At 42.1% G+C, this 25,206-nt stretch overlaps 1 protein-coding gene across 1 annotated transcript in view; it reads right to left on the reverse strand.

Annotated features, from left to right (window-relative positions):
• LOC6555326 (headcase protein) overlaps positions 1-21,719 on the reverse strand; it is an 81,207-nt gene extending 59,488 nt beyond the window's left edge. Inside the window, 1 exon segment of the mRNA XM_001981177.3 lies at positions 19,196-21,719. Coding sequence (XP_001981213.2) covers positions 19,196-20,496 — 1,301 coding nt within the window. The 5' untranslated portion in view covers positions 20,497-21,719.
• Positions 21,720-25,206: the final 3,487 nt, after the last annotated feature.

The following is a 25,206-nucleotide window of genomic DNA, read 5'->3' on the forward strand; positions in this document are numbered from 1 at the left end:
ACTTATGTGTGTTATGTGTTACAAAATCGTTTTCAAGTGCCTTTCTTCTTGTGGCTGGCAGGCAGCAAACAACATTATTGTTGGCCAGTGGCATTGTTATATTACTGCGACCGTCTGGCTTATTTATGACCGCCAAGCTTAGGCTTAGATTTTTAATTAATTCAAGGCTTTTACGCCGCGTTTCCCGCCCTTCTCGCGCATAATTGTGTAATTGTTGTCTGTGGTCAGCCAACGCATATTGTTGAAGCAGAAATAATGAAATAAAATGGTATATGGTATATGGTATAAAGTAAAGCAACAGCAACAGCAACCACCACCGCCCCTTTTGGGTTGATGGTTGAGTCATCGGCACCTCATCGCCACGCAATTTGTTACGTGGGCGTTGGCGTGAAAATTCTGGGGTAAAATACTCGAGGAAAATGTCAGCGTGTCGGCGGAAAATTGTGGGAATTCCCTGTCGCAGGGGTCACAGTGCATTTACTATTCCCGCTGCCCTCGCTGCCCTTCTGCCAGCCAGATTGCAATTAAAATTCATTAGCGAGCGGACGGCCAAAAGTAAAACAAACGAAATTAGTCAAGTCACAAGGCAAAGGCAAAGGCAATTCACTTAACAACACAACACGGCAGCAAAGCCCACATGGCAGCATAATTAGACCAAAACCAAACATGTTTGCTGCCAAAACTACAAAGGCGGCTTTTTACACTATTCTGTTTGTTGACAACCTCTGATGGGGGAGAAAGGGGGTACAACCACCATAATATCACCGCAAATGGTTACCAGTATTTTCTTGGCAAAATAACCAACTTTCAACACACCTACAAGTAGGTTTCCAAAATCTGGAGCCTTGTAACAGCGTATTTAAATTTTTGTTATTGATATAAAATCTAACTAAGCATATTTAAACCTTACAAGCTGGCTAATAGAACAAAAGCAGATCTAGCAAATAAGATATCTTAGAGCACGACCAACTTTCTAACCAAATTACAGCAACCTTTTATAAGAGTAGAAAAATATAAATAGCTACAGAAAAAACCAAGCAAATTTCGTATGAAATATGGTCAAAAATGGGGTAGAAGGGGCAGTGAGACAACAGAAAGGGACTAAGGGCCCAAATGTGTTGAGACCACAACATGTTAAGTGTTATTTATGCGGTCGGGAGATTTCTTATTAAGATAGGGCTAGACTATAAGGTCTGCCTGCACAACAGCTCGCTTTCCTTACTCACCGAACTTCTTTACCTGTTAGGGCCATAACAAATGTGGCTCGGACTTATGACAGCAAAAGGGTTACTTTTGGGGTACAAAATACCTACAAGAAATTGCTTGGAAAACCAGATGCCCAGTCGAGACTGCGAACGGGAAGCACACAGAATTATTTCCTTGGGGAATGTAGCGGAAATCTCTCCTCAGTTCGAGAATGACATAAGCCATTGCGAAGGAACAGAACGTTCAATGGAAGCATTTCCGAGTGCACTCACATTAAGCATACGCCGGGTATGCCAGCGATAAGAAAGTAAACCCGCTGGGAAAGAGATAACGAATATGCGCAGAGCTCAAACAAAGGCATGGGCTGGGCGATATTTAATAAATTGTTGCACTTGGCTGGGGCAAAAAAAAAAAAACGAAAAATAAATAAATATTTAAGCTCGCACCGCTTGACATGACTAATTGAACCGGAGATCTGGGCAAAATGATTCTAAACAGTGGGAAAACGCCCATGTGTATCGATTCTATTAGTGGCACCAGTGTCAAGAGCAACAGACAATGCCATCATCACAGATATTATTAAGTGCACGGTGTAAAAATAGACCTCACTCAATGCAAACGATAAACTACAAAGCGTTTAATTGTTATTCAAGCAAATGAGATAAATTCAACGCCAACTAGAATAACTTTTAATTACTGCAGTATTCAATTAAAGTCATCTACATACGGACCCGCATTCGATCGATCGCTCATCGATCCAATGGATATGAGTAGTGACAACTCATTAATTACGGCTAAATGCACTGCAATTCATTTCACTAATTCATGCATTCATTTGGGAATGAAGTGGCATTGTACTCTTGTCAATTTGTATTTTGGTTCCCTATCCTCGCCGTAACAACTATGTTATTTAATACTAAAGCAAACTAATTATTCACAAATGCTGAGCAAGTGCTGGAGTGAATCATTCGAATGGTTCGATAGAGCAGCTTTATTCGTTGCTGGTTTTATTGCTATTTGCCATTTTACTGTTAGAGCTACAAGTTGACTTAAAAGTGCATTGCAATTTCCAGCTAAACGCAGCAACAACAATAACCATAATAATAGTATGATGTCAGCGATTCAGAGCTGTATCAATAGAGGGAAAGAGAGCTCTATATGGGGGAGGTGGTTGCGGGAAAGAGAGCGCGTTTGCATTGTGTGGGCGACAAGTTTAATTTGGTTTCACTTAAAGCTCGAGAAAGAGGAAAACTATACAGATATTGTATGCAAAAGCAAATCATTTCTTAGTATACTGGTGCATATAGATAATTCGCAATAATTGTTAACAATGACGTAGAGTTCGCGCGATGCCCGCTGTGGCAATTTAAATGCAAATAGTTTTGTAAGAAATTTACATGGGCCTAAATTTGAATATAATTACTCAAATTAGACGCCGGCGAAAAGCAAGCAGCCTATGGACAAATTGCCTGAAAAAATTGCCACGCCCACATTTGCCCACTTGTTGAGCTTTCTACTTCGTACACTTAAAAATTAATTTTGCAACAATCACACACGGAGCGAAAGACAAAAGCAAAAGCTACACACACACAGCAAACGAGGTTCAACAAACGCAGAATTGTGCAAAAAGCGCAAAGCAAACAAAGTAAGCAACAAAAGTGGCCACCACAACAACTAGGCAATTGTTTAAGTAACTTGTAACAGAGGCAGAAAAAACGAATTTATTTGCCATTGCAGCAGCAGATGATCAAAAGAAGCAGCTGCAAAAAGTGACGTGCACAGTGGGCTGAGGCCAATTGAAAGCGAAATCGAAGACGAAAACTTAGTTTAACATACGAAATAAATATAAATCAGTTCAGTATTAGCAGTTAAATATAAAAGAGCATGTCGTATGTATAACTTGTAAGTGATCAAATAGAGTATAACTTGAACCACTGTGCCTCGGCTACCGATCGCTAATGAAGATGATGTTGCAAAAAAAAAAAAGGTAACACAGCTAATAGAAAAATAACGGTCGTTGCCAGCTGCCAACTGAGCATAAAAGTGGGCGTGGCAAACAAAAGCAGAAAGAGATGGCAACAGGGAGATTGCATTCGACTTGGTGCCGAAATTGAAATTGAAAGCGAATGTGCTTTCCATTTCAACCGCGCTGCAGTTTGGAAATTAACTTTAGTTTCAGGGTGACAGGTGTGCAGCGAACTAAAAAAACTAATTAAAAAACCTAAGACAGAGTTTCGTTTTTTGTTCTCACGCTGTGCGGGATATGCCCGGAAAAAATTTTTTTTTTTTAAGTTGCCAACACGCGCACGAAATTTTAAACAGATTTTTTATATACCATTATTGTGTGGATTTTGTTTGCCTTTTTGAGCTTTTGCTTTTCACCCACTTACCGCAGGAAACGTGCCAAGATCGGCGGTGCCTCGGCCCCTTAAAAATAAACAAAATTAATATGCAATTAATCGCCCATCACAAAGGAACATGCTGCCAATACAAACACACGGCTAAAAAAAGTTACAAAAATAAAAACAATTCCAGTACGTGCACATGTCGCTCGAAGAAGAGGAAGACACACGATAAACATCTGAAACAGCTGAAAAGTCACCTACTCACAGCCCAAAAAAAAAATAATAATAAAACAAGCAGGAAAAAACAAATCGAAGCGACCCAAAAAAGCTGAAAATCAACAAAAAAATATCACGGGAGGAGCTGAAGAGCCGCACCCTGAAATATGTCAAAGATCAACTGACAAAAATCGACGATGGCAATAAACAAGAAACAAATGCTTTGCAGAGAAAAAATATAGTAACACCAAAGAAAAAAAATATATAAAAGAAGGAAAATAAGGAATTATACCAAGAAATATTGATTCCTAGCTATATATTTATATATACTGTAATACTAGTGCACTGTATACTGTACTGTATACTAGTGCAGAAAAGAGAATGTAAAGCCTATTTTTTCAGTGTTAAAACTTGAAAACAGAGCAGGAAATCAACGGACAGCTAAATGCAATTGAAAACGAAACTGCAAAAATCAGAGAGAAACCCGAAAACTTGGCGCCGTGAGAATATTAATTTTGAAATGGCCAAGTTGACCGAAAACTTGCTCGAGCCTCCTTATCGCATGTGAATAATCGAATTTTCTGCGGACATAGGCGTGGGCATGGCAAAAGGTTAGGCCAAGTGACCAGAAGATGGCGCCAGGCAAGGAAACCCATGCGAACACAATGAAAATCCATTGATCGCGGCGAGCGGCGAACAATCGCAGAACAATTGTCAATATAATTTCCCATTAATGGCTGGCTAATGAAAGGGCTCCATTCTTCTGTTCAATGCAAAATCTTGTAAATGAAAGTCAAAGTTTAGTACCGATAAGACCACGATGTTTGCTCTTGTGCCAGCTGCGGCAGGAAAAAATCAGACCGATACAGTCCGGCCCCTTTCCTTTGTTCGAAACCCTGCTTCTTATCAAGTTGCAAGCTCGAGCCTTGAGCCTGAAAACTTAGCTATACTCACACAGCTGTGTTTGAGTTGTTAGCACCAATGACGTGAAGTGCTTGAAATACACTTAAATACCGAATTTCACAACGATCTTGTGTGGGGGTATCGATAATTTCCGAGTTCTGATCGAACCACGACGGTCTCTTATCAGGATTGTGCATTTTCTGGAATGTGATAAAATGCATAAAGTATCAGATCTACAATTTCGACCCCACTTGTGTGCATACATATGTGTATGCTCGTGTATTTGACAGCTGATCTTTTCAAGTGACCCACTTAGCGTGTGTGCCTGTGTACTTTCCTTTTCACAGCCCTCAAAACACAACAATGCAAGCCGCTTGTGCCCACGAAATGGAGTTTGTTTCATAAATATTTGCAGCAATACGGAGATGCCGAAACTGAAAATGAAACTTGAGCAATTTTCGGCCTTTTTCCAGCGTCGTTTTATATATGTATATTTCGGTGCCGTATTTTTAGAAAGTGCGTGCGTAATTGAAGTCTTAGTCGCTTGGCAAATAAATTGCCGCAGCCAAGTCAATAAATTAAGCAAAAGCAGGCGGCACAAACTCACGGCAGAGCGCCGGACTGCGAAATTGCAAACAAAATTGCAACTGCAACTAAAACTGCAACTACAACTGCAACTGCACTCGAGGCGAATGAACGCAATGCAACGCTCTGCTGGCGCCGACTGCTCTGCCGGCAATGCACTTTGCCAAGGACAGATCCATTGAAAAACCGCGAGGCAGCGACAGCGACAGCGGCAGCGGACTGTTGCAATGACTGCCTCGTGCATCGGTGAGCCAGCGCACACTGAGAAGAACAGATGGTACTTATTCGTAGTATTTAAATTGGAAAATGTTTTCCAACTGTGCACTTGACAGCATTACTTTAATTATATAAAGACAACTAGCAACTGAAAAATCTAACTATATTTTTTGTTGTTTTTCGTGGAATGAAATAAACTCTCAGTGCATCTGTGTGGCAATGCCTCTCTGGTTTATGTGCGTGTAATTTATAAATATAATTAATAGAATTACACGGCGTACGAGCGCAATATTGACACTGATATCATAGCCTCTCCTCTCGTCCGCACTCACTGGAAGCTACTCCTCTTTCCCATAGTCGCAGTAGTAGTAGTAAAAGTAGTCGTAGTAGCAGTATTAGTAGCAGTAGTAGTAGTAGAAGTAGTAGTATTCGCAGTTTAATGCCCGCTGAAACAAAGCCCCAAGGTTGCAAGAAAAGTAAAAATAATGCAGGCGGAGCTTAAGAACACAGGGTCAGGGAGAATAAGAAGTGGAAGGTAAATTATGTGGCACAATCAAATAAATATAAGCTCTGGAATGCTCAATAAACTGTGTATTTAATACTAGAACAGTATGACCCAGGCTATTAAGTGTTAATTATATTTTTACTTTTTTTTAGCTCAGAATACTGTCAGGTTTCATTTCAATGGGCTTGACTGTATTCAGAATTGGTTCTAGGGACAGAGATCCACCACTAAATCCGACTGCTTTGTGTGGGTACTTCACTCTGCCGCCTTTTATTTATTCGAGGCACGTTCAAGGCTCCCCAGCTGCCCCATCCACCACCACCCATCCAGTGGGCTTATCTAGTTGGATTTTGGAATATTTTTTACACTTGCCACTGGTTATTTGCTAACTAGAAATTGACAGCTAAATGGATGGCGCTTTTGCTCGTTAGTTTTACCAAAAAATTCAATTGAAATTTCGGCGCATTTTTTCCATTCACTATTCTCTGGGTTTTATCGACATTTCCATTTCCATCAATATGCAAATTTTGAGGAAAATTGAATTTTTTTCGTGGACTTGTTGGGTCGCTTAATTAAAAGTCATAAATTGTCGCCTAATGCAATGTGAATATTTCATAAAATCTGCCGGTGTACTGCTCTTTGTTGTAACTTGCGTAAAATGGGCAAAAGAGGTGGCACAAAAGGGGCGTGGCGAAGTGTGTAAAGTGCATTTACCTCGCCGTGCAATAAATAAATAAAGAAAAACAACGCCGTGTGATTGACTTCACTCGAATGCGTGGCATGTTTTTTTGTGCAATTGCTTTGAATTTGTTTAAAGAAAAAGAGAGAGAAAGGTAGTGAGCTACGCACACAACTCGATTATTTTTCTATTTACAATACACAACTAGTTTGAAACGCGTTTTCCTATGGCCAATTTCAGCGGTCGATCGGATCGGATACCCGGGCGTATGAGTAATATTTCCCAGCGGCCGGCAAGTTAATTAAATGCAACGAGTGAAGGATGGGGTGAAATATAAGAACGCCGACAAGGAAAGCGTTGAATCATCACTTGTAACAATTTGAAGTAGTTCTATAGGCAAACACTCTATTAGTGAAGGATACAAAATTTAAAAAAATTAAATCTATAAACCAAACTTGAACAGAAAAACAGCAAACTTAAAAGTGCAGCTTTATGTCTCAAATTTTCTGATCGCAAAGCAAGTTGCGTATTTTGCTCCAAACGCTTTTGTTTTTCATTTTGTTGTGCTTTTCACATTTTGCGTGTGTTTTTTGCTGATATTTTTGTATTATTTTTTCTGAACGCTTACGAATTTGGCAACTGCAAGTCAAATTTAATTTGACAGGCCACGTAATGAACGAAAAATGAGAAAAACCAAAAGTTGAATACTGAAAAATGGCAGCTGGCAGCCAAGTGGCCAAAAACAAAGCTTTTTATGGCCACAAATCCGAATTTGAGCTTTGAGTTTTTTTTATTTTTTTTTTTTTTTTTTTTTTTTTTGCTGCCTATCAGCATTCGATTTGGATTTCCATTGGCCATTTTTCCATTGGCAAAATGCAAATCAGCGAGGATGACAACCCAAAATTAATGACGACAATAAACAATTATTGTATAATTGAAATTGACTAGGAGAAAATTGATTTGTGGACTGCAAAACTACACAACTGCACAATGGCCGCATAACAAAACAGTAATCATAAAAGAGCCAAAGGACAACAAATAAAACGAGGGAAAATTAAGGAAAAGCCAGACGAAACAAACAAAGCGGAAAAATGTTGACAAAACATGAAAAACCAACCGGCGGGGCAAGGGCAAAAAAGATAGAGAAAAAGAGTTGCGGCGAAATTGAAAAATAAAAGTTACGTATTAGCCAGACGACAGCCAGCCATAAAGTTGAATGAATGAAATGTCTGGCTGGAAAACTCGCCATTTTCCCGGCTTGAGTTGAGTAGTGCTTGCCGAGAGGAAGGACGACAGTTGATCGGGTAATTAGCGTGTCTGACCTTCTGCCCCCATCCACCCCATCTTCTATATAAATCAGAAATGGGGGGAGCGAATGTTTTGCTGTGGCACCTCTGGGGCCACTTGATATGGCTCTCGGAAAGTGTCTGCCAAGATGGCGCCAGGATAATTCGCCCTGAGTAGCGAGAAATGGAAATTGATTGTCGGCATTTAAATATTCTATCGATTGTGGGGATCCGGCTTAATGGACCACTTTGTGTGAGCGAGCAGTACAGAAGCTGACTTCAAAGCCAATCAGTTTAAGCTGGTCCTTAGAGAATCAAATAAGAAATAACTAAATAAATAAATTTGTTATAATTTGACTTTCATAACAATGACTTTCAGCTGCTTATTACAGTCATGAAATATGGGGTTTTACAGAAAAACCAAAGCCAAAGTCAGGGAAAACACGAAAGCCAAGAAACAAAAACTGAGTTGTAAGAATACCTCCCGCTGTGAGGGAAACCTTAGAAAGAACGAGGATGACAAAAAAACCAACTTCAGCTTAAGACAGCTTTAAGCCAAGTGCAGTCGTTTACACTTGAAAAAAAAATACCAGGGTGAGTAAACGGCAGGCCACACCAAAGAGAACTTGCTCAGCTGCTGCTTGGGTTCAATATACAAAATAAACTTGAAAAATGTATTCAATTAAAAAAGTTTTCACTTGCAACACGCTGGCACCTCTTGGCCCCTCAGCCTTTTAGCCTTCTTTTTGTTCTTTTCGCAGTTGTAAGAGTTCTGTTCTTTTTTGCCAAGTTGCCAGCGAATGCTCTCTGCATAACTGTAAATGAGCCAGGAGCTGGCGGAGCAGGGGGCGTGGCAACCACATTGCGGTTGCCTTCTGTCTGAGCTTCAATTCCCCCGCCCGACTATTCGGGCTTTCCTAGCCATTCGCCCTTCCTTTTGTCTGAGCCTGCTTAGCATGTAAATAATGTGCACGAAATTATGAATGCAGCTAATTAGCAAGGCAGCAGACGAGTCCTGGATCCCGGGATCCTAGGATTCTCTTTTGTTAGCCAGCTTCTTGTTGCAGGCTTCTGCTGCACAGAGGAAAAATATTGTACCAAGCAGAAGGCGGTGTGTAATTAAGTTCTGTTGGAATGCACATAGAAAGCCTTCTTTATAGCGTTTAATACGAATTCGTAAGCAGAAGTAGACAAGATTTTCGTCTAGTGCTTAAATTCATTATGTCATTGAACCGTTTAACTGCGCTTAAATGCTAGCCGCTTGTTTTTTGTTTATGGCGCCACGGGGAGCGTTTAACTTAAAGCGTCGACAAATAATTCAGCGAGTTGAGGGAGCTGCTCCCCGGGAAAACCCCATCCCAGCCCCATTAATCACCCTCCCACCTGGCCGTAAAGCTAAAGTTCTGCGTTTGCCACTTGCCGCGATTTATGGCCTCTGCACCTGAGAGAAGCTGGATCGCTTGGGGAACTTCACTTACCTGCAAGAAAAGGAGAAAATATATTTGGTATTAGTTTTGGATTGATGGAGAGTATTTGGGATTAGCTCTAAAAAGCGGGGAAATAAGAGAAACATCATTTAGGGCTATAAGTACTACCCTTCCCCTGATTTTTATATTTCTTTTCAAGGGTTTCTATCCGCGCTTAATATAATACTTAATAGGCATCTCGTTCTGCTCAGCCTTTTATTTTTTGGTGGGTCCTAGGCCAAAGCCTTGACAAGTTCAACCGCTGATAAGAAACCCTCACCCTGAGCCAGAAACGAAATTAAAAAGACTCGAATGTCAGCTTGCCCGGCAGATGCTACCTTAAGATTAAAGCCGAGAAACTTCAGCTTTACTTGACAACGGAGGCTCAGCTCAAGGCTTTTGTTATTGCCTGAATTTACGTTTAAACATTTCTCCTTGGCTTCTTTGTACTACAAGTTTATCGCGTGCATAAACAAGATGCGGGCTAAAAACAAAAAGAAGTATAAATAAAAAACGAAACGAAGTCAACTCCAAGTGAATTTCAGGTTTACTACAAAGTCATGCAACACGGTCATGTGCAACAGCAACAGAGCCCCTCTCTTTCCCACCCGCACCGTCAAGATTCCAGCCGCTGTCAGTTGAATGCTGCAAATTATTGCAGGACATTTGCCCGAATGGCCAAAGGGTTAACAATTTTTTGCATTTATTTATTTTACAGCAACAGGCGAAGAAGCTCGAGCAGCCGCAACAAAAGAAAGTGAAGAAGATAAACAAAGAGGCCCAAGATGGGGGTCTGAAGAATGGAATACCCTTACAGGACCATGATGTCAAGCATATGATATGAAACTTTGGAATTATGTATATTTCGACATAATAAGGCATTGTATACAATACTACCAACATAGATTTGAAACTGCAAGATATATTGCACTGCAAAAGTGACGGAAACTTAACTGAGTTTCATCTCCTGGCACTTTAGTAATACCTTTTGGAAGAGTATTAAAGAAACTCGTACATCAACCAGAAAATTACGGGCAAAAGAAGGCGAAATGAGAAAAGGAAGCTGCAGCATTATCAGTCAAAGCAATTACAAAACCATCGACAGCAACAGCTTTTATTATTGAGTATTCAGGGCCTTCGATTTTCCAGGTCAGCGGGGAAACAGGAACGAGGACAACAGAAAGCCAAGTCAGAAACCGAAGGCGAGAACTGTAAATATTTATTTATAGGTTTCTTTTCTGGGCTTTTTTTATACCGTGTTGCAGTGTCACTTTCTTTCGCTTTTGACCATTTTCAATTTATGTATTTTTATTGATTTAAATCTCAGGCAAATGCAGTTTTTTATTGCACTCACATTTTTAATAAACCGAACCAAAACGAAACGAAAGTAAAGTTGATCGCGGCAACGTCCATATCGTCGATAAAATGCCCCCATCCCCCAATAAATGTTGCAATTTTATTATCATTGCTGGGGGCTGTCATCAGGTGGTGGAGAGAAGGGGAGAAGGGGGAAGAGGAGAAGAAGGGAGAAAAGGAGTTGCACTCGAAAGTGAAAGTTAGCTTTTTAAGGCAGCAAGCAAAGAGGCACACACATGTGCTTTTTCTTTCTTTTGCTCTCTTTTGCGCTTGCGAGCCCAATTTTTGTTGATTAGTTTTTGCTTTAATTGAATCAACGACAACGACAACATTTTGTCCGTTTAAGGTTGCACACACTGTAGCAGCCGAGTGGCTGAGTGTAGTTGCCCCCACTGATGTTGCCACATTTAACATTTAATTTTAATTGCCGCTGGCGCCGCCTGCCCAAGTTCAATAAACTTGTCTCACTTGCTTGTGCCAATAATGATGATGATGATGTTGCCACCGATCGATGTGGCATGCTGCAATAGATACGCTGCATTTTTCGCATGTGCAACGGGCCTTTCAGCAATTGCCGCCGCCACACAATGAAATGGAGCCATTCCCCTTCCGATTTCGTTGCGATCCGCTTCGATCATCGGATATCAAAAGGCTGCGATCGTTGCCCCAAAGAGTTGCACACACTGTGTTATTGTTAATTACAAATATCGGTGATTGGGTTGCTCGGCAGCGTGCACGATATGAAACACAGAAGTAATGGCGTGAGAAAGTTTTCGCCACTCGGTGGGAGTGAATCCATCGATAGGCTTACTGAATACCCTATACTCTGTACTTTTGATCCCAAGTCTTCCCCACTCTTTTTCCCCTACTGTCTCATTCTTCAGTGCCACAGGAAATGAATTTCGCCCGATTATCCTGCAATTAGCTCCATTCCTTTCCACACTTTTTCCCATTCCGTCATGCGATTAAGAAATTTGGCGAGCTTCCTTTTGCTTCGTTTTTGCTCCCCATTTCCTTAGTTTTTTTCGCGAATTTTTTGGCCCTCTGCTAATGATCTGTCACGCCCCGAGGCGAACGCATAAAAATGCATTTGGTGTCGTCTCGTCCGCAATAATAAAATAAAGAGAAAAGGCCAAATACAAAAAAAGGGGGAGCGCACAGCCGAAGAACTGGGGTAGAAAACCTACAGAAATGCATTTATTTATTTGCGACGGCTTGATCGTAAAAATAATTTGCTTTTATTGCCCAAAACGGGCCAAATGATGTTGCCGCTGTTGCATGCACCCAAAATTGGGGAAGCAAAGAGAGACTTTAATGCGTTTTGTGTCTCGTCATGATGCTAAAGAAGTCGGGACCTTTGTGCCTCCACTGGGCTCCCCATCTTTAATTCGCATTATTTTATTTTTACCCTTTTCAGGGTCTGCAGAAATCCGCAAACCAAACGCCTCAAGCTTCGAATTTTATATTTATTTTCGTGTGCTGAAAGCCATCGACATTTGCCGTACCGCCCAGGCACTTATTCAATTAAACAAAACGCAATTGTTGTTAACACGAAAGAAACACAAGGGTGCCTGCATCTCTTTCCTTTGCGTTAGCGCCATCTCTTTCGCACGCCTGTGGCATATTGTCCCTATCCAAAGTCATGAAGCGTCAAATTGTTATGGCCAAAAGATGGAAAAGATACAAATGGCAACGGTTATCGCACAACAAGCGCAATCGGTCGTGTCGCAGGAGCTGGGATGGAAATAGTGATAGAGATAGCCGTAGTGCCGAAGAAAGAGACCGAGAATGGGCACAGACAACAAACAAACAAACAAACGGGCAAACTAAATGGGCGGGGTAAGCACTTGCCTGAGTGCAACTAAATAGATATTATATAAGCATAAAGAATATGTTTGCCTTCAGCTACGCACCCACAAAAAAAAAAAACGGAGAATACCAGCTTGAGCTACTAGAAAAAAGTGAATGCCATTCGTACCAGCTTATAGGATATCCTGTAAAGTATTAGTACCTCAGGACACTTCAATCGTTATGAATTTTGATACACTGATGTATTATAGCTGTATTAATGCTGTAGTAATGCTACAAAGTGCAACCTTTGTTACTAACCATTTTCAGAACACATTTCAATTTCGTTAATTTGGGAACTTTGAAAGATACAATATATGAATAGTATATACCCGTAGTCAGCCACGACTACAGGGTATGCCAAATGGTAGAAAGAGAACTAAACAAGCTAATAATCATAAAACCAAATGACTTTGAACGGCGTCGAAACGCTGTCCTTTGACAGGATGCATGGGGCACAGATGAAGAAAAGGAAACTGCAGAGGAGGAAGAGCAACACGAAACTGACGAGGGAAAAGCGTGAAAAAATAAGACGAAGAGCGACGGAGGGGCAGGGAAATCATCAACATTATCGTCAGAGTGACGATTAAAATTTAAGCTTCATTTGTTGCTCTTGTCTGACTCCTTTTGGTGGCGGGGGAAATGGGGGATTGGGGGCGGGGATAAAATAAGAGAGTGATTGAGGATTTTTCATGGCTAAGCCAAGGAGACTGTGATTGAGTAGGTGTCAAAAGTTGAAAGGGCCATGGGGAAAACGGCAAGGGTTAAAATGTTTGCAAAAACTGCCAGTCTGTCAATTTTGAATTTCTCCCCCCTCCACGACCCCCGTCATTTAGACCATCTAGCCCCTGGCCAAATGAAAATTGCAACTAATAAACAAATAAACAAGGCAAACCGAATGGCAGAGGAAAAAGAAGTGCAAGCGACACAAATTGCAAATGCAACACAAAATCCTCCATGCAGTTCAGGGGCCACCACGCCCACAAAAGGCCGAATGCATTCGCAATCAGATTGAATGGGGAATATAATAGGGGTAAGTGGAGACTTGGAGAAAGGGAAGAAAGTAGGGAGTTGAGGGTCAGGGGCAGCAGACAGACGCCGAATGTGGAATCGCTTTAATGGATATCAAATAGGAAACAAAACAAACATTCCCACACAAATATACACATGCAGTGCAGCAGTCGTCGAAATGCATAACAGCACTGGGAGAAAAGTATTTCGAGTTCAATGAAATAATATTCAAAGTACGTGTATGTAATGATCCAAAGAACTTTATGCACTATTAAATATAAGTTATAATTAACTATTCCCCCAATTGAAAACGGGCTGTTCCCGTTTTCCTGCAGTGTACTCCGATAGGATCCCAACTGCAGCAGGAGCGTTCCAATCAGAATTCCAGCTGGGTCCGACAGAGACCGACAGATAAGGCGCGAGCGAGAGGGGAGAAGGAGGAGCAGGACAACAGTTTTGTTTCATTTGCACAAACATTTCATGTTTTGTGCTCCGTTCCTGTTCTGTTTTCCGTTTTACTTTTCGCTTTTCAACTTGCTCATCCACGCCCCCCGCCTCCGCCCACTTCCCACCACGCCTATCGTCATCCTTGCTCTTTCATTTCGCCAGGCTCGTTTTTACTGTTTCCACTCTTCTTTTTGCCATTTTTTGCACGTTGCGTTTTATTTTTGTGTCTGGCAGCTGCTCGACAACAACAACAGCAATATTGATTGCAATTTCAGCCTGCAGTGGAACCGAGGGGGGTGCGCGGCGGAGAGGGATGGGGGAGTTGGGGTTCTCTTTCTCATTTGGCTGAATGGCACAGCACAAAAGCCTAAAAGCACACACACACACACACACTGAGAGACGGGAGGCAGACAGATAAACACTCACACACGCAAAAGCTTGGCTTATGAACCAACAGACGACATCATGCTGGCTAAAATGGGGAAGCAGTGCAGCAAGCAGTGGGGTAAGGGAAGCAGTGCACTGGGCGAAGGATTCGGGTTCCTGAGATAACAGCAATGGGAATGTGTTTATCACAAGTCAAAGGACTTCTCCTCAAATCTAAAGTAATTTTCGCAATAAGCTAGTCATAGTACATGCAGACCGAAAGTTTCATATCATATCATATACCTTAGATAACTTCTTTAACTTGACTCCACTGATATTTTGCCGTGTAGATTTGAGTTCTGCATAAGAGAGTGAGAAGCACACAGAGGAGTGGAGAGGGACGGAAACTGCTGAGCCAACGAAGCCTTTAAAGTTGGCAAAAAGCCTGCGGATGGAGCCACACACATGTGCGCCCATGCAGATGCATGTGGACACGGATGTGGGTGGCAAGTACAGGAGGAGGTTCCAGGGAAAACAGGCAAAAAGCAAGAGGCGGAGATGGAGCTGAAGCCGGAGCTGGAGTTGCCCTGGCATTGTCTGTTGGCAATGAAAATACGACAATAATGACGTCGAGGGAACTTTCCGCCGGAGAGTCATGCGCCGTTCGATAGTCAGGCGCCCATGGAAGGTGTGGGTGTGGAAGTGCGGAGTGCTGCAATGCACCAGTTACAGTGGATAAATGTGGAAACTCCTTGGTGGTATGTTTGAGGAATATGGAATTAAACAACGTTCAGATAAAGTGTGCTCTTCTGATTGTGATACACCATTAGCCAAGGTATTTCACCAATGTAAAATAGAAACTACCTATGAATTTTGTGGCCATTCGCTTTGCGACCACTGTGCACTGACTACCCTGTTGTGCATATGTTTATTTAAGTTTCAGTGTGCGTGTCGTTTTGGCAAAGATTTCATTAATAGCTTTTGCGGCTGTGGGGGCGGAGAACCCGGTGGAAAACGAGTAAGCAATGCATACTTGATTTGATATTCAACAAAAGGTGAGTAGTTCCCCGGTTCTCCCCTCTTCGTCTTCCCCTTTTTGCACCGCTCCTTTTCCCTAGGTTCCTTTTCACGACACACCCCTCCCTCCCACCATTCGCCATTTCTCCTACATTTCTCTTTCTGCCCACACATCGTTATGCGCTTTAATTTGCAAATGGTTTTGCAGATTTGGTTGCGGTTACCAGTTTTGTGGGGGAGTCTGCCACAGTGGTCACCCGTTGCGATGGAACTACTCAGCGTGTCCGAAACAAAGCTTTACAGAACAAAAAGTGTCTGATGTGGCGCGACTTTTAATGTTTCCTCAATTTGACTGCCCAAAAAAAAAGGGTCGTTAATTGCTGAGTCGCCCCCTTCCCTTCGACGCTCTTTTATGGTTCACATATGTAAATATAATACATTAATTACACTTTAAGAAAGTCTAGGCTATTTATTGCCACTTTAGAATAATAACATCAGGTTGTATACTCTGCTACTATGATCTTTCTAAGCTAATTCCATTCAGCGATCACCAAAAACATCATGATTTTTCCCCGTGCCTTCCGTAACCCCACATATGTATGCCCATAGCCATCGAGATTCAAGTCGCACCATTTCATTTCATGCTCGGCTGCCCCCGTCTTTTGTTTATTTATCATCGCCGGGCGAAAAGTGAAACCTAACCTCACACAGTGTACGCACATATATAGAGAAATATGTTCCGAAATCGGACAGAACCTATTCCAATATGCTCGGGGGGCAAACAACTGAAAACAACAGAAAAACAAACGTCATCGATATGGATGTGTAATGGGGTTCCGCGTTAATAAAAATTTTACAGTGCAGAAATTTATGCTTCAAGTCTAGACGACAGTTTTTGGAACGTGCTCAATTAGCACACATCTGCGGGGGGGTACGGAAACGCAGGGGAATGGGGGGGAGGTGGACTAGCGAGAAAAACAAAAACAGAATTTAAAATTAAATTTTCGCTCTGCCTCACGAGTATAATTCACTCATATTTACTAGGGAATACAGAACCCCCGGGCCCAAAGATAAACTATGGCTATATCGCCCATACTATATATGGCTATATCGCTACCTCCTTCTCGCTCCTTCAAATCTTCCGGTATCTAGCTGTCTCACTCTCGCCCGCATATTCAGAACAACAAAAGTCGTGCGAAAGTTGTTAATTTTCGCTTTAGTTTGGTTTTTCACGCCATATCAGCGCACTCGTTATAGAAGGGGGATTGGCATATTGTCTGCGGCTTTCAAAACAAATATATATAGAGAGAGTTGAAGGGGCCGACTGGGAAATACCCTGTCCGAGGAACATGAAACTATGCCTTCATATGTATTATACGTTAGTAAACAAAAAGCTACAATAAATAAGTTGTTATGATGATTCAATCCCAGAGATATAGTCATATGGAAATGCTATATGTATCCCAAAATAGAACATAAATGTATCTCAACGCCATATCCATAAGTTACATCTGAAATGGCCAGCTAGTCACACCCTTTAGACACCCGTTGCGTTTGGTATGCAAATTTAAGACGCTGACTTTGTTGCTACTTTGTTTTTATGGTCTGTAGCTGCAAATTGATGTAGTTTTTCTATTCCCGGCGTGCCTTTCGCAATTCACTTGCAGTTGAGAACGTTCGGAAAAGTATTGCGCCGTTATATCGGAGATGGGGTGAAAATGTAAGTAATCAGGGGGGAGGATGCTACGCCCACGTGAGAGTGTTGGGCCTACGAGTGGGAAATTATTGTGCAGACAGCAACAGAAAGACAGAGCGAGAGAACGAGAGCGAGCGAGTGAGATAGAGAGGCAAGCAGGAAGAGCTTTCTGCAAAAAAGCCGGGAAACTGGAAGAGGCACAAAAACAAACAGACTTCCGCCTCATCCATCCACCCACCGAAAATGAATACATAAAATGTATCTTAACCTTGACATTGGACGCCAAATACAAAAAACAACAAAAAAGAGGAGAAACACAAATATGCCGGCAGACAAAACAAGTTAAAAGAGCGTGGGAGAGAGAGGGGACGAGCCGAACACATTCATTCATTAAACAGATACGGCAAATTTAAAGGGAAAGGCAAGAACTTTTAACTTTCTTTATTTTTTTTTGTATTGTTATTTTTTTTTGCTTACCTTTTTGAATCAGCAAAGTTTGTTTATCATGGCAGCAACAAAAAAAATTAAATAAAATAAAAATGGACCGCGTGTGGCGCTATAAATAAACGCCAGTGCAAACAAAACAAGAAATGAAAAATGGAAATACAAAAAACGAGAGGCGATAAACAATTTTATGGACGTTTATTTTTGAATTAAACGCAAATCATCACAAAACGCTGATAAACGGAATGAAAAAGAATGCAGGCGGCAAGAAATTGCAGGAGCAAAACAAATGGAGCTCTACAATGATCACAACCGAGAAATGATCAAAACCGAAACTTGTATACCCTTAAATACCCATTAAATAAAATACGATCGGCGATCTCTAAAAAGCAGATGTTATCGTTTATCACTAAAATAATAATACCCCCTTTCAGGGTAGAAAAGAAACACGCAAAAAGACGCAAATTTCGTGGCCTTGAAAAGTGGGCAAAACAGAGAGAAAGATAGAGAGCGAAAACGAGAAGAATGAATGGAATTATGCCATAGAAGGCAAAACAAAGTTCTCAGCTTGGAAAGAGAGGGCAAGCTGGCGAGTAAAAGAGATGCATAGAGGGTGAGGGGTTGAGATTCTTGAAACCTGAAGATCGCGTTCAAAACAACAACATAAAAAACACAAAAAGCGATCTAATTCCTTTTCGTGTTGTTCTCTTATTCGCATTTGTTTTTTTTTTTTTTATCGCAATGAAATAAATAATATTATTCGCTGCTTCAGAAAACGGAAATATTAAAATTTGGGCACAAAATAAATAAGAGCAAGAACACATCTGGGAAACATACCATATGATAAATGTCCGTTGCTATATGGCAGCATATAAATTTCAATAATTTTTCATTGCTCATGATTTATGAGTAAAAGGAATCCAGAACTACAGAAGATGAAAAAGAAAGCCTTGACCCTAAGCAACAAACAAAAAGATTACAACATTTTATTTATCCCCTGAGATGACGAAGGCGCAATCATCGCCAACCTCCTTAAATAGAAAATTTTCGCAAATTTCTCAAATCAACAATCGCATTTTATTTAATATTTCTGCAAATATTGCCTGTATTTCGCAGCTGTTCAGCCGTCAAGGTTATATAATCTATGGAACCGGCAAACGAACGAAAAACGACGGGCAAACAAACGCCTCAATTGTTGATAACACTGTGCAACAAGATAAAGGAACCAGGGAGAATCAATCTGGTATCTTTTTCCATGTTTATTGATAACACCTAGAGTCACTGGCAGTTTTATCAAAGGAATAGTTGAACCCATTTGTAATTTCATTTAACGACTGCAGTGATTATGTTCTAAACATGATTGCCCCCTGTCGTTCAGTGTAATTGATAAAAGTTTTGTGAACAAATATTGAAACGCCACCACATGCTGGGGAATTTCGCCTGCCTTTCGCTTTGTTAAACAAGTTAACCAAGTTAACAAAGTATTTAAGACTAAGGAATCATCGCAGCCAGCTGCACAATAAGACTAGTGCTTCTTATCGGTTATTCTTATCATAAGCCTCAAGAGTAAGGCTTAAACTGGACTTGTGTATCTTGCACTTACCGCACTCGCTCGGAATAGAGTTCGACCTCCTTGTTCTTCTGCTGCTGCACCAGTTGCTGCTGCTCGTAGCTGGCCAATGGCTTGAAGTTGCTGATGTTGGCCAAAGCAGGCAGGTTGCTCTGCTGCTGCTGCTGCTGCTGTTGCTGCTGCTGCTGCTGCTGGGGAGCAATCAGCAGGTTCTTGGACAAGCCGAGGCCATTTTGCAGCAGGTTGCTGCCGAAAGCGGGGCCCAGAGGCTGGATGAGCAGCGACTGCTGCTGCTGCTGTTGCAGCAACTGCTGCACTGGCGACACGGATATCTCGCCACTGGACTGGGAGGCCGATGGCGAGGTGGATCCACTGCCGGCTCCACTGGAGGACAGGCTGCCGGCCCTGGCGCGCAGGTCCAGGCCGAGGACATTGTTCGGATTGAGGATGTTGCTCAATGTGGCCAGTGCACTGGGCTGCAGCAGGCCGGCGGAGGAGCCATTGCCGCCACTGCCATTGGAGGTGGTGGTGTTGCCGTTGTTGTGGGGCAAGCCCGATCCTATGACGCCCACATTCGGATTGGGCGTTAGTGCGGCGTAGCTGTTGCCGTTGTTGTTGCTCAAGGGGGTTTTGGCGTTGCCATTACCACCACCACCGCCTCCGTTGTTGTTGCGGTTCCTCTTCTTCTTGGCCTTCTTCTTGTCGTCGTCCTCGCTGAGGCTGCCATTGCCCAGACTGGCCCTTCCATTGCCCGACCCATTGAGGTATATGACGCCCTGGCTGCTCGGCGGCACCCAGTCGAGATCCTTGCGCAGCTGCCCCCTGCCACACTTGCAGCTGCATGCCTTCTGGACCAGCTCGTAGCCCTTCTTGGTCCACAGGTGCTGCAGGCGCTGCCTCTCCGACCAGGAGCGAGCCCGGCCGTTGGACTTCAGCGCCTGCAGGACACTCGCCTCCCACCACTCGAAGCACTCGCGGTGCATGTACTGGCCGGCGCTGCAGTTCTCGTTGTTGCACAGCACGCGGATGCAGTCCGCCAGGGAGAGCTCGTTCAGCGGTATCAGCGAGTCCAGTTTGCGGCAGTCTCCGCTGGGCAGGCAGCAGTGGACCACGCCCCCGACACCGCCCACGCCTACGCCAACGCCACCCGTTCCCTGCATGGGCGCCATTAGGACGCCTGATGAATTCGCGTTCTCTGCGTAGAACTGCAGCAGTTGGTGCTGCTGCGTCTGGTGCTGCTGCTGCTGCTGCTGCAACTGTTGCTGGTGATGCTGCTGCTGCTGCTGGGTGCTGTTGCCGCTGCTGCTGATGTTGCTGTTGCGACGCGGAGCCATAAATTTGTGTTTTCTTACGTATAAATATGCACTCTTTGCGGGGAGAAGATTTGGCTGGCTATCCTTGAGTATCCTCAATCTCTATTTCGAATCAGCATTTTGCCCACAATTATAAATTTCAAAATATTGCTTGTTGATATTTTCGCGATTTAATGGCGCGATATGTGGTCTATTTAAATGCTGCTGGCATATATTTATTTATTTTTGAACCGATTCCAGAATATTTCTCAACTAATGCGTTGGAAAATCCAGTGAGTTTTCGTGAATTTTGGTGGCTTTTTGTAAATTCTTCGAAATTTTAGCAGACAAAAGTCTGATTTTATTCAGTTTTACGGTTTTTTAGAAGTCTGATTTTATTCAGTTTTACGGTTTTTATATTCTTTATTTTCGGTATTTATTTGTTGTATTTTGTGTATAGTAAATGCTTGTTATTATGCAATTTAGTCTGGTTAGGTTCTAAACTTTTCGGTTAATTTTTCAATTGTTTTTAGTTGGTTTTTCCGAGTGGGGTTCTACCGAGTTGGTATTAATTTAAACTTGATGGGTAATTGCTTTCACTTATTGCTTAAAAATCGTACACCTCTTTGCTGTGTGTATCAAAAATACTTGGAAAAATTCCCGTCAATGCAGTCTGTTGTTTTTCGTAATTTTTCTGTTTTGTTGTACCTGAGCTGAGTTTATTGTTGTTGTAGAACGTTAAGTATCAAAAATTGTTTTTTATTGTTTATCTTCGCTCCGTTCCTGTCTCCCTCTCACACGATCGTTCGCTCTCGTTCACACACGCGGCGCCATGTTCGGCAAATTTTTCACATTTTGCTTCACTTTCTGCGTTTGTTTTTGCGCCTCTCTTTTGCCGCTTCTGGTTTTTTTTTGCCGGCAAACAGAAAGGAATGGAGAAGAGTGTAAATTTCCGATTGGTTTTTAAGTCGCAGGACCAAAATGTAAACTGTAGTGTTCCTGTTCGATTTTTTTCGATTCGGTTTGCAAGTTCTTCTGTTTTCTGTTCTTCGCTGTTGTTTTCCGTTTTTTCCCACCTACGAACGGCGCACGCAGAGAGAAGCCAAAAAACACAACCAACCAGATCGAAAGCGAAATTCAAACTGTTTTTAGTCTGTGTTTGCTCGCGTCGTTCGAACATCGCGCGTCGCCGTCGACTGCGGCAGAGCGCCGGCGACCGAGCAGCCGGCGTCGCTGCTTGGCATTGGCAGCGAAGTTGGAGTTTTCCTCCACTCCGCTTTTCCGCACTTCTTCTTCCCGTTTTTCGGGGTTGGTGGTTGGCTGATTTTCACTTTCCACCACCGCCGCCAACCGCTCGCTTTTCATTCGGCGGAAAACTCAACAGATTTTTGGCGCTAAAATGGGAATTGGTGTGGGAAAATTGCGGAAGGGGGCTAGAAAAGCGTCTAATTCTCTAGAAAATGCCTGTGTAGGCTAGAATCTGCTCAATTTTCCTAAATGAACAAGCCATTTTATATCCCAACTTTGGTTAGCATTTACTTTTGTGATTAAATTAGTAGTTTTTTTAAATTTAAATTCAAAATTTTTTCCATCAACCCAATTTTCTAAAAAATAATAAAATATTTCTGTAATTGGACAGCCAAAGTGAATTTAATATCATTTTGCGCATTTCTCTTTTATGTATAAAAACTAAATGCGTCTGATTTATATTAAGAAATATTAATATTGTTATATATATGTATTTTATGTATATGTATTTATGTATTTTATTTTCCATTGCTCAGCCAATTTCATTTGCAATTAGAAGCTTTCGATGATTCGCAAAAATTCACTTTCGTTGCGGCTCGAGCTAGTTCGAATCGAGTTCGAAGCCGGTCGTTTCCCCTCCAACATGTTCGACTGCACTTCCCATGCGAACGTCGAACGCGTTGGCTCTGTTCCACATGCATGGAACGTGCATTGGTGTTCGTGCTAGAAACCGGCAAATTTAACAACATGAGAACAGGGTTGCCGAGTCGCTGGAACTCGAGCTTGCAACGCACTTTTGCTTTCCTTGGCTAATCTTGTTGTTCCAGTGGAAGTGGAAATGTGGAAGAGTTGCCGGCAGTCGCACACTTCGATTGCTTTTTTCAAATATATGTATGTACATACGTTTTTATATAATCCCGTATTTGTTGGCACACACATTCGCACAAAAATACAATGCATGCGAATGCCGACAATAAAAGAGCCAACAGCAGAGACAAAAAGAGAGGATTCAAACATTAAACTAATAAGAACTAAAGATACCCTTCTATGGGAGACCACGAACATTTTAATAAGGAGAGTTTCAATTGAAACAAGTATGTGAGTACAATAGTAATAGTTGAATTTCAAGCCAACTTTTAATATTAGTTTTAATACTGCGAATTTCATAGCTAAATGTGTATGTACAATATGTACATATGTATGATTAATTATTTGAGCTTTGACTGTAGGGTATCAAAGTCGTTACCAAACCCATAAAAGCTTTCAAACGTAGAGCCTTTTTATTGTATCCTCGCTTTTTCGTATTGTCCTCTCTCCTCTCCCTACCTCCTTCTATTCTGACTCCTTTTCATATAAAAATTCCCGCTGCGCGTGTTGCAAAAAAAAGTATGCGAAAACGAACAAGAAGAAGCGGTAGAAACGGCAAAACAAGGGCACGTGTAGAATGAAAAGTGGTAAAAGGTTGTGTGCGCGAGGGGAGGGAAGGGATCTCGGAACCAGATGGGTTTTCTTATAGGACTCTCAGGATCCGGGGTTCTATTCTTTTGGGAACTGCGGTGCAAAGTCAAGGTCCAATTCCACTTCTTCTCGAGTCAAACTGCGCAGTTTCCATTTTTTCTCCCGATTTTGACCTGCCAGTAGAAGAAGAGAAGCAAGAAGGAGGGAGAGAAAAGAGGGTTCTGATATAATAATTAAGTCAGTCAGGTAGGCAGATCGGCAGCCATTGCGTAATAGGATCGTATGTGTATGTGTGTATGGGTTGTTTGTTGTTCTAGCTAAAGGATCGCTGGAACCTGAAGAGGAGGAGGTGGTGATGAAGGGACGGGAAGGGAAGAGAACAAAGGAGGGGCGAACTAGTTTGTTGTTGTCATCGCCGCTTTATAATTCTCAAGGATTTCGCTTTGTGTTCCCTTTCGACTCTGACCTAATTTTAATGACCAATGCATAACGAAAAAGTAATAATAATAAGTAAAGGAAGAGCAGGAAGGGCACACGGTGGCGTGTGTTCAAAGAGGAGAGGGCGACAAGAAGAGGAAGAGCGAAGAGCCGAGAAAGAGAGGAGGAGAGAGTCTGCAGCCCGGGGCAAAAGCTGAGCTCATAATTCTTCGGCGACACGCATCAAGTTTAATTTGCATAATTAATGGCAATGGCAGGGCTGCAACCCTGGGGGCCGAAAAAGGGTTGCCAGGTCGTAAAATTATGTTTTAAATTTATGAATCCTAACTTGCGCTTAGGTACATTAGATATACATATCTTAAGTCAACATTATCATTAAGTCTACATTAATCTGAATTCAAGCTTCGAATTTCTGCCTAGTTGGTTGATTCTGCTAAGTTACGATCTCTTACCCATTTTAATGGATAAACTTCTGCTTATTTATGGGTTGGTTCAAATATAAATATGTATGTACACATGTGTGTACATATGAGTGACGACTTTGTGTGCTGTTTGCAACTTTCTGCGTGTTTCTTGGCTTCCTGTTTGGCTTCTAACCATGGTGTGAAAGCGGGTTCTTCGAAGGAGGAACTTTGCGGTGGCGTAAGAGTATCTGCAAGATACTCGTTCGGATGGATAGACAAACCCAAAACGAATTCTCCCTACCTCCTCCCACGTTTTAGCCATAGCCATCCATTTATGCAGGCCTTTCCTTGTGTTTTTCGCCTTGCAATCGCTTTAAAAGTCCCGAGGGTGTTTTGGGCAGATGTGTTCGACACCCACCCGTACTCCTCCAACCATAAAACCCTCCTCTTCGCCCTTTGCTCCTCTGGCAGAGCAGCATTATTTGTAATTACTCATACTCCCGCGTTTATCCAATCGGAAGCAACTTTGAAACCCAAAATAGGGTTTGAAATTCAACTGGCATGGCAACCCGACTCAACCTCAAACCGTTCAACTTCGTACATAACGGTAAACATAATACATGCCAAATATATATGTATGTAGCCATAAAAAGAGACAAAACGGCGGAGAGAGTCGTGTTTTTCACTCGACAGAGGGTGTCGTAATTTCGTTTCGTTGCCAAAAATAACCCAAACTCCATTTTGTTGCCACTTGTCCGACGGCTGCAGATGATGGTGGATTCGGGTGGCAAGCAGTAGAATGGTCCAGAACTCCGGTTGACTCCCTTTTTCGCCCCTTTTTGTTGGCTGGGGGCTTCAATGTGGGTCTGATTCACGCAGCTCTGCGTTACATAAGCGAAATGAAGTCAGCATTCGCCCTATAGACATACATATTCCCACTTACCGAACGGATGTGCTACACTCCAATCGGATTGGAACCATTATGTCAACCACGGGAACTACATACAGTTGTAGTTGGAAAATATTTCAAGAGATTTGTTGATATTTCTGAAAGTTAATGGGTAAAGAAATTAACAAATCTCAATTTTGAGATAGTTTTAAGATTCCAAAAATGTACGTTCTATTCATAAGTTCCATTTCTATACTCATTTTTAGTTTTTATACACATTGTTTTTTAGAATATCGTTTAGATTGTTCTTAAACT

Source organism: Drosophila erecta, unplaced genomic scaffold (assembly GCF_003286155.1).
Source record: "Drosophila erecta strain 14021-0224.00,06,07 unplaced genomic scaffold, DereRS2 tig00000000-arrow-pilon, whole genome shotgun sequence".
NCBI lineage: Eukaryota > Metazoa > Arthropoda > Insecta > Diptera > Drosophilidae > Drosophila > Drosophila erecta.